Below are 11,348 nucleotides of genomic sequence, written 5' to 3'. Positions count from 1 at the left end.
CAGATTGTTTTAATTTTTGTGACAAGTTTTGAATGTTTCTGTCCATGTGACATGGCTCTCCCTTGAGTGAGTGGAGGATATCCTCTGTTGTTACCCTTGTTGTCAGCAACATCTGTAAAACCTTGTGTGAAGTGAGTGATGTTCTGTAGGGCAGGAGCTCCGTCCAATCAATGCTACCCGATCAATAGTCTGAGAGTTTAATGTCGTACTCCTCTTTACTGTCAACAACTCCACCTATTCATCTTCACTGCAGAGCCTGCCTGGGCTGTTTCACAGCTCCCTGTGCTGCGCTGTGGGAGTGACAAGTTCATGAGACTGGACAGCCTTTGGAAGTGCAGAATTTATTGTTTTAAAGCATTTCAGAAAGAAAATATATAGGGAGGTTGTAGAATGCAATGGAATACATGGAGTCAGATGCTGCTGGTACTTCTTCAGGTAGGTTGACCGCACCATTGAGTTTAGAGATGGAGTAAAGCTGCAGCAGATTAAATAAGTAATTATTGCAACTTGGTTTGTTTTTTGATCGTTTGCTCTGTTGCATTCTGTTCACCTACTTGCACAGAAAACATGAACAAAGTATTTAAACTCACAATTTTGTGGAAGAATATGTTCCATTTATAATGTCTTTGTTTTACTCTTCAGCATGTTGCTGGTTGTTTTGAATCTCCATATGTTGGGATTTTATTTGCAGAACTTTTGAAATCCATTTTTAACATTTCAGAGTAATGTACCAGATAATCACAGTACATGAGAAACCTACCATTAATGAGGATGAAAACTGATCCTCTGGGCTTAACTTATTCATGAAGATTGCAGATGGATAAATGGATGAATGGATATACATAAAGAGTGTCAGTTTCAACACAGCAGTGGTCCTTGAACATTTTCTTTACAAACAGACAAACCCAAGTGGTTTCGACTTCATACTGTAGAAATCACGAGTTTCTCAGGTATATTCGATTATTAAAATATTACACTAGAACAATTATCTGCTGTAACAAATGGAAGGGTATAGTCAAACAAAAATCCTACAATCATGTTCGGTATAATTGGTTTCACTTTAACTTCACTACGTGAAACCAAAACCAATTTGTTACAGTCTGGCATTGCCTTTTAAGCAAGTCCTTTGATTTCTCTTTTTTTATCCAGCAATTTTAGTGTTTCTAAATTAAAATAAATTCAAATCAAAGCTGCAACTATTCTAGTCAATACTTATGCAGCTAATGTGTGAATACTGTGAACATTTAGCTGCATGAAAGGCAGGAGGCTAGGTCAGCACAGACTCACTCTGCTGCGCACAAATCAATACAAGCATGTAGTTAGAATAGGTCTATTATTTTATTTAAGATTAATAATATTATTCATTTTTTTAGCATGTAGAAGATTGATCTTATTTAAGCTTTTTACCCCATTAACTGAATTAGTTACATTTTCAGCATACCTTTTTAAAGGGGTGAGTGAAACATCTATGCAGCCTTGAGTGATCACTACTTACTGATGTAAGCTGTTTAAGTGCTGTTAAAAACACACACCGGCTTTGAGTAGTTAGGATGGATGCTGCAGGATGAATCCCAAACATCCACTTTAGCTTACATGTATTATTGCTGTTAAACCACCACCTGGTTGCGTTCACATTAAAATATTTTACGATTTTGGACTGGAGATATTTTTGACTCAAAAGCAGAAACTGAATTTGAAATTTCTTCTGCTTGTTAAAAAATGCACCGTGGAGTTGCAAAGTAACAACATTTTCAAAAGTCTGGTCATTTTAAAGATTTACATACTTTATTCCTGTTATGAGATTCACACTTGGCTTGTTCATCACATTTTTTTTTAACTTCCTGATGAAGAAATTCAGTAACTTGGGGATTTTAAATGTGTGTCCAAACAAATAATCAATGCCTTAGGAAGTGCAGGAAGTACCTGCTCATCAATCGATCTTTGTAATGTTTCTTTGCTTTTGATAGAATAAGGACAGTTTATCATTGCACTTAGGCTGCTGAGCTGTAATGGACAGAAGTGGATTTAAGTGATGTGTTTTTTCTTTCAGAGAAGCCTTAGCTTTGGAAACCTGGATATAGATTTATTTTTATAAAAGTCAAGCTACCTCTCAAAATATTTATGCTTATGTTGTTATGTTTCAAACACATTTTATACAGTTTATGTGGCGTTAAACCTGAAGTGTTTTCAAATCAAGATACTAGTCACAATAGCAATCAATTTTTCAATTAGAGTATACCCAATGACGACTGGTGTCTATTGAATGATGTTTCAAATTGTTATTTTAATCTTGGTAAAATTGTTATTATTTTAATCTTAATCTTGGTAAGATAAGATTAAATTTTAGCTTAGAAATGTTTATTTCTAAGCATGTCAAACTAAAGAGGGACTGATTATGTCATATTAAGCGACACACCCAGGTTATAACATCGGGTTTTTGATCGTGTATAAAATTAGACTCCAAATAAATAAATAATTTCCAATTTTCCACCTTCAGTTGGAGAAGTAAAATATGACAGAAAATCAAACTAGTATTCTAGAGTGAAACATTAAAAATGTACAAAATAGCTACAGCAATCTGGTTACACACATATGCACACTAAATCTTGGGTCAATAAGTCGTTTATTGAAAGACTTATTGATCCAGTTTCAGCATTAAGTCTTTAACAAAGCTCTATCAGATTGCCACAGTCTAATTTAATAAATCAGATAGTAAGAAAATCTCTCACCATTTCATTGGTCATAAACTTTTGTCATGTTTAGCTCTGAATTCTGTTTTTTTTTTATTTGTTGATTTTGATGTTTTTTATTGATCCTAAAAAATAAAATCAATCTTCATCTTCAGATTAACAAATATATAGAACTGTTCACTATTTCATCCATCCAGAAAAAAACAAATCTTTTTTTTTTTGGAAGAAAAGTAACTCCAGAGCAACATTGTGCCACTACTATGTTTTATTGTAAACTTGGTGGCCTTCTGGTGATGGACAGTTTTTTTTTTGTTAGTTTTTGTTCCAAACTTAGATTTTCAGAATTGTGGCTACAAGTTTAACTTTAGTTTCACCAGCCAATCACACATCCTTCCAGATCACATACATTCAATCACAAATGGAAGTGAGCCTTCAGTATTTCGTATTAAATCCTTCAGGTTATTGATTTTTGCCCTCTGCAGTTTTATATTGAGTCATTTGATTTCTGTAAAGATCGGGACTGAATCAGAAACTTCCATTCTCTGTGAAGCAATTAACCTTGAAAAGTTTTAAGCCCATTCTGAAACTAATTAAAGAAAGCTGGAGTGTGTAACTTTCATTAAAAAATAAAAATAAAAGTATTTTATGTATTTATTGACAAATAGAAAGAACCAATCAGAGCCAGGCTGTCAATCAAAGTCGGGCACGCGCTGCTCAGTGTGCTAATTACCATCATCGGTGCCCTTGCTAACTAGCCTGAGCATTCACAAAATACTATGACGACAGGGAGAAATTGTAGGTAGCAAAGAGCAAGGGAGATGATGTGAGTGGCGTGAACATGAGCTTGATTGACAGCGTTTAGACTCTCCTCCTGGCTCTGATTGGTTGTTTCTGAATGAACTGTGCGTTTCTGTAGTTAGCACTGGGAGAACTGGGAGAAGGCAGTTTCGTACTATACTGTTACAACATAGTGACATTTTTAACAAACATGAAAGTTGATCAAAGTAACATACACCAGTTTAGAGGATATTCAGACTTTTTTCGGCCATTTAATTTTTTTTCAATAATCTGTAAGGACACATTTAAACTCAGCTTTTTATTTTGTAGTGGATGATAAATCACCACCTGAAGTTTTGATAAGCTTCGCCAGAAGGCACTTAAACAATCAGAGGTACCACATGACGTCACTGAATAAAATGCCTGCTGGCACCATCAGTCAGTAGCTAAACTGCACTACTGGGAAAAAAAATTGTTAAATGTGAATGTTAAAGATCAGGGCAAACATTGTCAGGAAAGAAATGTGTCACACAGTCAGTGGGTTGATACTGCTGTTAACGGCTGCTAACTAGGTTTTGGAAAGCCACAGGCTTTATTGTGCCCCATTAGTGTCAAGTATCACAGAAGAAAAAGGGGTTTTTATAGAGGTGTTAAAAATGTATGAGTGGAGTAATATGAGAGGCAGCTGAGAGCTGCTGCTGTGATCAGCTTCATAATGTTCTGATTTAAATATGTAGATTTCTCACCAAAAACTTTCACAGGCAGACTGTAGCTTTATGGCAGAAAGAAAGGGTTAACAGCGTGTTTTTCATAGCTGTTTATGTTAATTATTTTGCAGGATCATGTCACCTAGACAACTATATGTTCCGCCCCCTGCTGGAGCATCAGTGCTCCAGGTCCTCAGACAGTCAGGCTCCTTACAACCCAGCCATCAGCCGTTCAGCTTCCTGGAGCTCCTCGCTTGGCGACGGTCCCGCCTCTGGAGATTCAGAGACAGAAACAGAGCAACCGTCCAGTGAGTTTGCTAGCAGTTTTTCCTTCTCAGTAACCAGTTCTGGCACTCTTTATGGGCACACGTCCACCTACTTATCTGTTTTCCACACATCATTGATCAAGGTTACGCAGGAGGTGTGAGTCAGAGGACACTCAGGGCAGGTCAAGAGTCCAACCCAAGACCAATATAGACACACATAAACCGGACACCAGGCACAGGCAATTTAGTAGATAGATCTTATCACATAAATTCAGGGTATTAATGGTTAATGAACTCTTTTGGGAATATTATGTTTATGTGTGGTTCAAATTAACAGACAACAGGTAAGCATTAATATATACTTATGAGAAGGAAGAAAATGTAAAATTGTTTTAATTTTAGAAGAAAAAAAAACTTGAAAATGTGGCATGCATTTTTTTTTAATCAGGTCAAATTACTCCTACCTACACATCATCTTCTTACTAAATTTATTAAATAGAGTTCAAGTTATTGCAATCTCAGTAATACAACTGTTTGTGCATGTCTCAGAGGATTGTTAGAAGCAAGCAGCATCTTAAAAATTTAAGAAACTCATCAGACATTTGAGACAAGGAAAGAAAATGTAACTTGACGCAGCATGGCTGCCTACCTGAAGACAAAACCCAGGCAAGGAGAGCATTATTCAGTGACGCGGCCAAGCAGTCCATGGTAAATCTGGAGGAGCTGCAAAGATCCACAGCTCAGGTGGGGGGAAGCTGTCAATGACCACCATTAGTCATGTTTTTATATCTTTATAGAGGAGTGTTGATAAGAAAAAACACTGTTAAAAGAACACTATAGGAAGTCATTTTTGAAGTTTTCTCGAAGTTATGCATATGAAAAAAAGGTGATTTGGTCATAGACAAAATGCTTTTACAATGCAGACATTTCTGAACTCACCATCCTCATAGTAAGCCATTTTTTGTTGTTGTATTTTACAGCATAAATATGAAAAACTGTTAGGTAAATACTCCAAAAGTCAGCAATAATTGCAGCAAATGTGGTTCACTTTTCAGATTGCTATCAGTACAAAACATGGAAATCATGTGTCTTTCCCTTCACAGTTCTGCACTATATATTGGCCTGTCATAAACAAATCAATAACATAAAAAGCAATTTTCAAGGTACTGTACGTTAACGTAGTTCAGCTGTTCCCTTTGTCCAGCAGCTTGTTTAGCCATTTTCTTCCACAGGGTGGCAGCATTTTACTACTTTAAAACCTCCCTACCTCTGACCTACATCCCCCATCTAAAAGCCATGAAGGGAAATGGTACCATTAAACAGTACTAGTCCTGCTGTGGAAATGCTGCTGATTTATTTATTGAGCACCCCAGTGGAGCCCCCAAACGCATTTAGCTGGTTGTTTAGCTGATATTTGACTGCGGGTTGCATGCACAGCCGTCATACCAGCCCCTTATAAACATCAGAACAGTAGGAGGTGTAGAGGCATGCTGGGCCGCAAGAAACCAGATGGCATTTGAATCCATGACAGATGCCAGACTTAGTCCTGTGAATCCCCCCACAGAAAGACATTGAGAAACAAAAGTTATTCCACGGACTGAACTGTAAACAGCCACTGTGGCAAAGACTGACTGATTATACAGAAACAATGTGAAGAGTGCAACCCTTATGGGTCTCAGATCAGGAGCTGCAACTTCCTCTGCAGTTGATTCTGAAATAAAACCTTGTTGCTTTGCAGATTGGATGTGCAAAGCCACATTTGAGACAATCATTTCTCCTATATTGTTTGTTGGTTGATAAATAAATGGAATGCAGCGAATCTCATATTCTTTAGTGTCCAGCTTAAAAGATATAAAATGTCAAAAAGTGAAGTAAATTGTCAAATTGATGAAATATGCTATCCTGACAAATAAATAACACCACAAAATAAACCAGTGAAATAAACCATCAATTTACCTGTGAAATACAATCACAAAGCTGAGCAAAAAATCACTACAACTTAATCAAATAAACGATGCGCAGTGTGTTTTCTCTGCATTTAACTGGCTCACAACAAGTCTGACAATTAGCAGCCTTGCAGGTTTTAATGTGGGTTAATGAAACTTTATATCAACCATATAAACCAAAAGCTGTTGTGCTCAGCTTCTGTTTTCAGCACTCATGCACTATTTATCGTCAAACAAGGGAACCCCTGCCTCTGCAGCAGTGTGCAGGGGGTGTCAGCAGCTGAGCTGTGTGAGTCCTGCAGCTGAAGCAGTGACTTTTATTATTGATTGCTCTGAGTTTTCCTTACAACCCTACATTAAATGCCTGCCAAGGTGAGTGTAAATCCTCTTTGGGGGGGGGGGGAAAGTCCACTATTTGACTTCTTTTATTTAATTTTTGTGATCACTAGCTGCATTACCATTGTCCTAAAAAATGTACAAATTGGAAAATAAAAATAAATGTGAAAAAAACTTATGTTTTATCACTTTTTCTTTTTTTTGCGTGATGTAAGGTGTTTTTTTTTTTTTTGTAGCTGTATCAAAATTAGAGTATTTTTGCAAAACTGCAATAGCACTTTTTCTGCATCATACGAGTCATGTGATCAACAACCGGGTGTTACTACTGCCGGAAAAGATGAAGAAGACGACAGGAAGTGGTGAGAAAATTATGGCTTGACTTATTTTTCAGCATACGAGATTTTAATGATATATTTCTAATTTTATAGAAAACCACAATTGCATTTGTAATGGAAATGCAGTTACTGTGGCTGCAGGTTCTAAAGAACTTTATCAGATTAAAGTTAGATTATTCTGTAATCAGTCAAACTTGTTGTAGATGTAGTTTGTCACCTATAAAGCATTGTGTCATGGCCAGTTTTTCTATTTGATAGCAGTTTTGTGAATTATCATACATTAAGATACAATCTACGCTCCCAGAATAAAGCTTCTTGTGAACTCAACTGATCAGGGTTTGTTTAAGTTCATCCATTTGTAATTTTCTTCTGGTTTATATCCATTTTAGTCAAAATCATCCATTAAATGTTTTCACTGATGTTCTGCATGGTTCAGTAAAACATTTCAAACTGTATTTGCAAACACTGCATGGATTTCAGGAAAATCTGTTTGCAATAAACACATGGACTCAGTTTGGTCATAGGTACCAGACAAAAATAGTCAGATTTCTATTTATAAAGCTGCTTGGTGATCATTTCCATCTAAGTCATAATATAAACCGTATTATTTGCTTGATGCATTCCAGTAGGATATTTTTTTTTTCCAAGTTCTAACAATGTTTCCTGCTGAAAATAATCACCAGGAAGAAAGATTTGTAATAATAAGTCCAGTCCTGCCAGATTTTCTCTCTCCTTTAGCAGTACAGACCTGGAGCTTAGCCTATAATACGGGTTCACAACCTGCTGCTCTGGAGCTACTTGTGGATCTGCAGGCCAGCTAACATAGACCTGAACTCTGTTTTTATATATAAAGGTGCTTTCTTGCAATATTTTTAGAGTTTCACAACCCACTCACAATAATAGCACATGGAATCATCAGTTTTTGCTTTGCCATATTTTGTGTTTTGCTTCCTCATGTTTTATAAGAAAAGTTCTATTCAACAAAATGTCTGATTTCTTTCTCTTCAAGTTCATTGTTGTTCCAAACCACTAAACCTCTAGCCAAACCCATTTGATATGGTGGGTGTTTATTTTTAAAGAGTCAGATTTTATAGCACGACACAAATTGATTTAGCACGATCAATTGCAAAAGCATCTCTTTGGATTGTAAAGGTTTCTGCCCAGACAATCAACATAAATCCAGTCTCTGCACTGCGGAGAAGTACGAAAATAATCCCCTCACTTGGCAGCCACAAAAAGAGTTGTTTGGGTGATCTAAAGCAGTATAAATTCAAACTGCATTCAGTCTCTCTGAACAAGCTTGTAAATGTTTAAGGTGATTCAAGTAGAGAAACGTTGTTTCCTGATTTAAGATTTGCATCAATTCAAACTCAAGCAACGATCGTTACTGTCATTGTTATGCTATCCAACGTCAACATAACATAAATCACAGCGTTAGTTACTGGAGTCAACCTGCCTTCAACACGTCAGACTCCAATGCTTCAGAATATGTCAAAATCTGACAGAAACTGTTTAGTGGCTATACTTTTTTTTTTTACTCATCCTCAGCTCAATTAATGTGCCATCTTGTGAAATTATCAACTCAATTAGAAAGTAGAATATCTGATTCTTTCTTCATCGACCTTCTGGATTGCTTTTGTACTTTGAGGAGTCCTGCACTATACATACTTTGCTTAGCCTATACAAAGCTTATCAGAAATTGCTTGTGCTGTAATCAACTACCTTCCACTGCAAATGGAAAAATGCAGACCTGAAGGGGACGGCTGTTCATCTTTATTCAATATTTGGAAGAGAGGCCAATACCAACTGGCTTCCTTCACTTCTTCTGTTGCCATTGGTAAGAGGCAAACAAGGCTATAAATCAAGACTATTAAATTCAGATGACAGTGTTTTACGTCATAAAAACATAGAATCTTCAAATAAACATCATACAGTCACCAATTGTGAAACCAGTTACTACATTTCACAACTCCTCCTACTTTTAGCTGATTGGCCCGGTTAAAACTCAGAGAAATTGAGCCCAATGAAAGAAATCCACAACGGAGCACTGAAGAGATGAGAATCCAATGGAAAGTCTATACTTTATTATACACAGCTGTGTTTTTATTGTCAGTTTTTATCTTTTTGGTGAAAAAATAAACTAGTGGATGATCACACTGTGCACGAGGGAAATCTAAGAAAACATAAAATCTTCCATGACTTATTTAATTGCAGCTTTCTACTGCAATTAATAGAAACACAGCAGATGCCTAAGAAGAAGTAGACCAAATTATTATTATTATTATTATTATTATTATTATTATTATTATTATTATTCATGTAACCTTGTGGATGTCTGACATCCAGTAGGACACAGACGTTGACTGACGAGTCAATCAATGAACATACCCTTGTTTTTATGCGTAAGACGCGCTGCCCCGGTCATTTCCCGCAGTTTAGCGTCTGGAGTCAGTAAATCAGGACGCAGGAGGACGCGTCCATCTCAGGACCTCCCCTGCCGGCCGTCGCCATGACAACAGCCGTGAATGGTGGCGGTCGGAGGAGAGGAGGACGAGGTGGGCAGGGAGGGAGGAGGGAGCAGCAGCGTGCGGAGCGGAGACAGGTGTTGCTGGTGTTTGCGCATCGTTCGTGGGATCGTTTCAGCAGGATGGGAGACGACCTGACACCTCCACGGGTTCCCTCCGCAGTTTCCCATGCGTTCTGCAGTTTAACTCTTCCGAACGGGGAATTTGATTAAATACGCTGGAGACCAACCGAGAGCCGCCATGGTGCACCACTCGGGCTCAATCCAGTCCTTCAAACAGCAGAAAGGTTGGTCGCTTCAGTCATTGTTTATTTTTTGGGGGTGTGGGGAGGATATGTTGTTCTTCTGTTTAAAACTGGGGGCTGACTTTTCTCTCCGTGATGAACAGTTTTCAAGCTGATGGTGTCTGTACTTGGTGAGTGTGACGCAGAGTTGGACGCTTGGCAAGGTCCTTCTCCTGGGATGAAGCCTGTTTCTGTGCGCTCTGAATTATCCATCAGTTAGTGCCACACTGATCAGATTTTAATGAAGTCAATATTATTAGAATTGAAGTGATCTTTATGCCACTTTTTACATAATGCATTCGCTGAGAATATGTGGATAGAACATTTCACGGTCTATATGATGCATTTTATAAGTAACGCCAAAGATTTAGAAATATTTAATCAAGTGCAGAGTTTGAGCATTGCTGAGTTGCATGAGTAGTTTGTGTTTAATATAAAGAAGTTTTCTTTGCACCCTGCAAGGGCAAAGCAAAAGATTTCAGTTCTGACTGAAATTTCACTGATTTCATTATAAATTCATTGTTTTCATTTTGCATGCAAAATAAAACGTGCATTGAAATTGTTTTTTCATTGGTTTCAAACTTGCATTGTGTGATTTTGAATGGTGGAAAAACTACAAAACACCAAGTCTGGATTCAAAGGATTTTTCCACTTATTCAACCCAACAATAAGGAGATATTAGCATTAGTACATAGCTTCAAATCTCCAGCCAGATCTATAAAAAAAATAGCGTTAGCACCATGGTCATAACACCGAGCATTTAGGATGATCAAATGTTTTGCAAGTGTAAAAACTTTATATTAAAACATCCATCATCATTAGTGCAGAAAGAAAAAAAACATTTGATGAACAATATAAATAAAAGTATGTAAAACTTGCCTCTTTGCAGTGGAACAAATAAAAGCAAAGAGGAAATGATTAATTAATGACTGTCAATTATACAATATATTATTAATATAGACCCAGTTACATTACTCTGGAAGGGGCAAATAAGGCTTGGTGGCCCAACAGGCTGATAAAACACTTGGGGGAAACTCTGACCTTTGTAATCCTAGTCAGTCTCTGAGCTGCTCTTGGTCTGATCCCTCACTAGGAGCCGTTAGTCCCGGCAGAGCCGACCCAACCAGAGGCATGAAGCCTCTCTCGGACACTCAAATCCCTCCACCATGATAAGGTGACAGCCACGGAGCAGAAACATAAAACCAGAAACGGTTGAACTGAGCTGGAGCGAGGCCTGAAGGTGGCACGCTGGTGTCAGAACATGGTAGAGGAAGACCTGACAGTATAACTGGTATAAAATGGCTGTCATCAATCAGCTTGACTCCAGTGGTTTATTTCTATTCTTTTTCTTACAGAGGGACATTGTACAAATCAAAATGAAAAAGCTTTATTACATTTAGGGACAAACTAGACAGTGAGTAAGAAAACATTTGAATGAGAATTGGCTAAATTTTTGTACTCCATTTTTTTTTCTCTCCATATT

General features: G+C 37.4%; 1 protein-coding gene across 3 annotated transcripts in view; it reads left to right on the top strand.

Moving 5' to 3' along the window:
• Positions 1-404: 404 nt before the first annotated feature.
• ano3 (anoctamin 3) overlaps positions 405-11,348 on the top strand; it is a 68,878-nt gene continuing 57,934 nt past the window's right edge. For 2 of the 3 annotated variants that reach the window (XM_055044214.1, XM_055044128.1), the window contains exons 1-2: positions 405-435; positions 4,306-4,482. In XM_055044214.1, coding sequence (XP_054900189.1) covers positions 405-435; positions 4,306-4,482 — 208 coding nt within the window. Of the gene's footprint in view, positions 436-4,305; positions 4,483-9,609; positions 9,869-11,348 lie in introns of those variants that run through there. The other variant, XM_055044301.1, reaches the window with a different exon arrangement.

The sequence above is a fragment of the Poeciliopsis prolifica genome, unplaced genomic scaffold (assembly GCF_027474105.1).
Source record: "Poeciliopsis prolifica strain line A6 unplaced genomic scaffold, Auburn_PproV2 SCAFFOLD001, whole genome shotgun sequence".
Taxonomy (NCBI): Eukaryota; Metazoa; Chordata; class Actinopteri; order Cyprinodontiformes; family Poeciliidae; genus Poeciliopsis; species Poeciliopsis prolifica.
The sequence above is the reverse complement of the archived record's forward strand: the minus strand, read 5'-3'. Positions and strand labels throughout refer to the sequence as shown.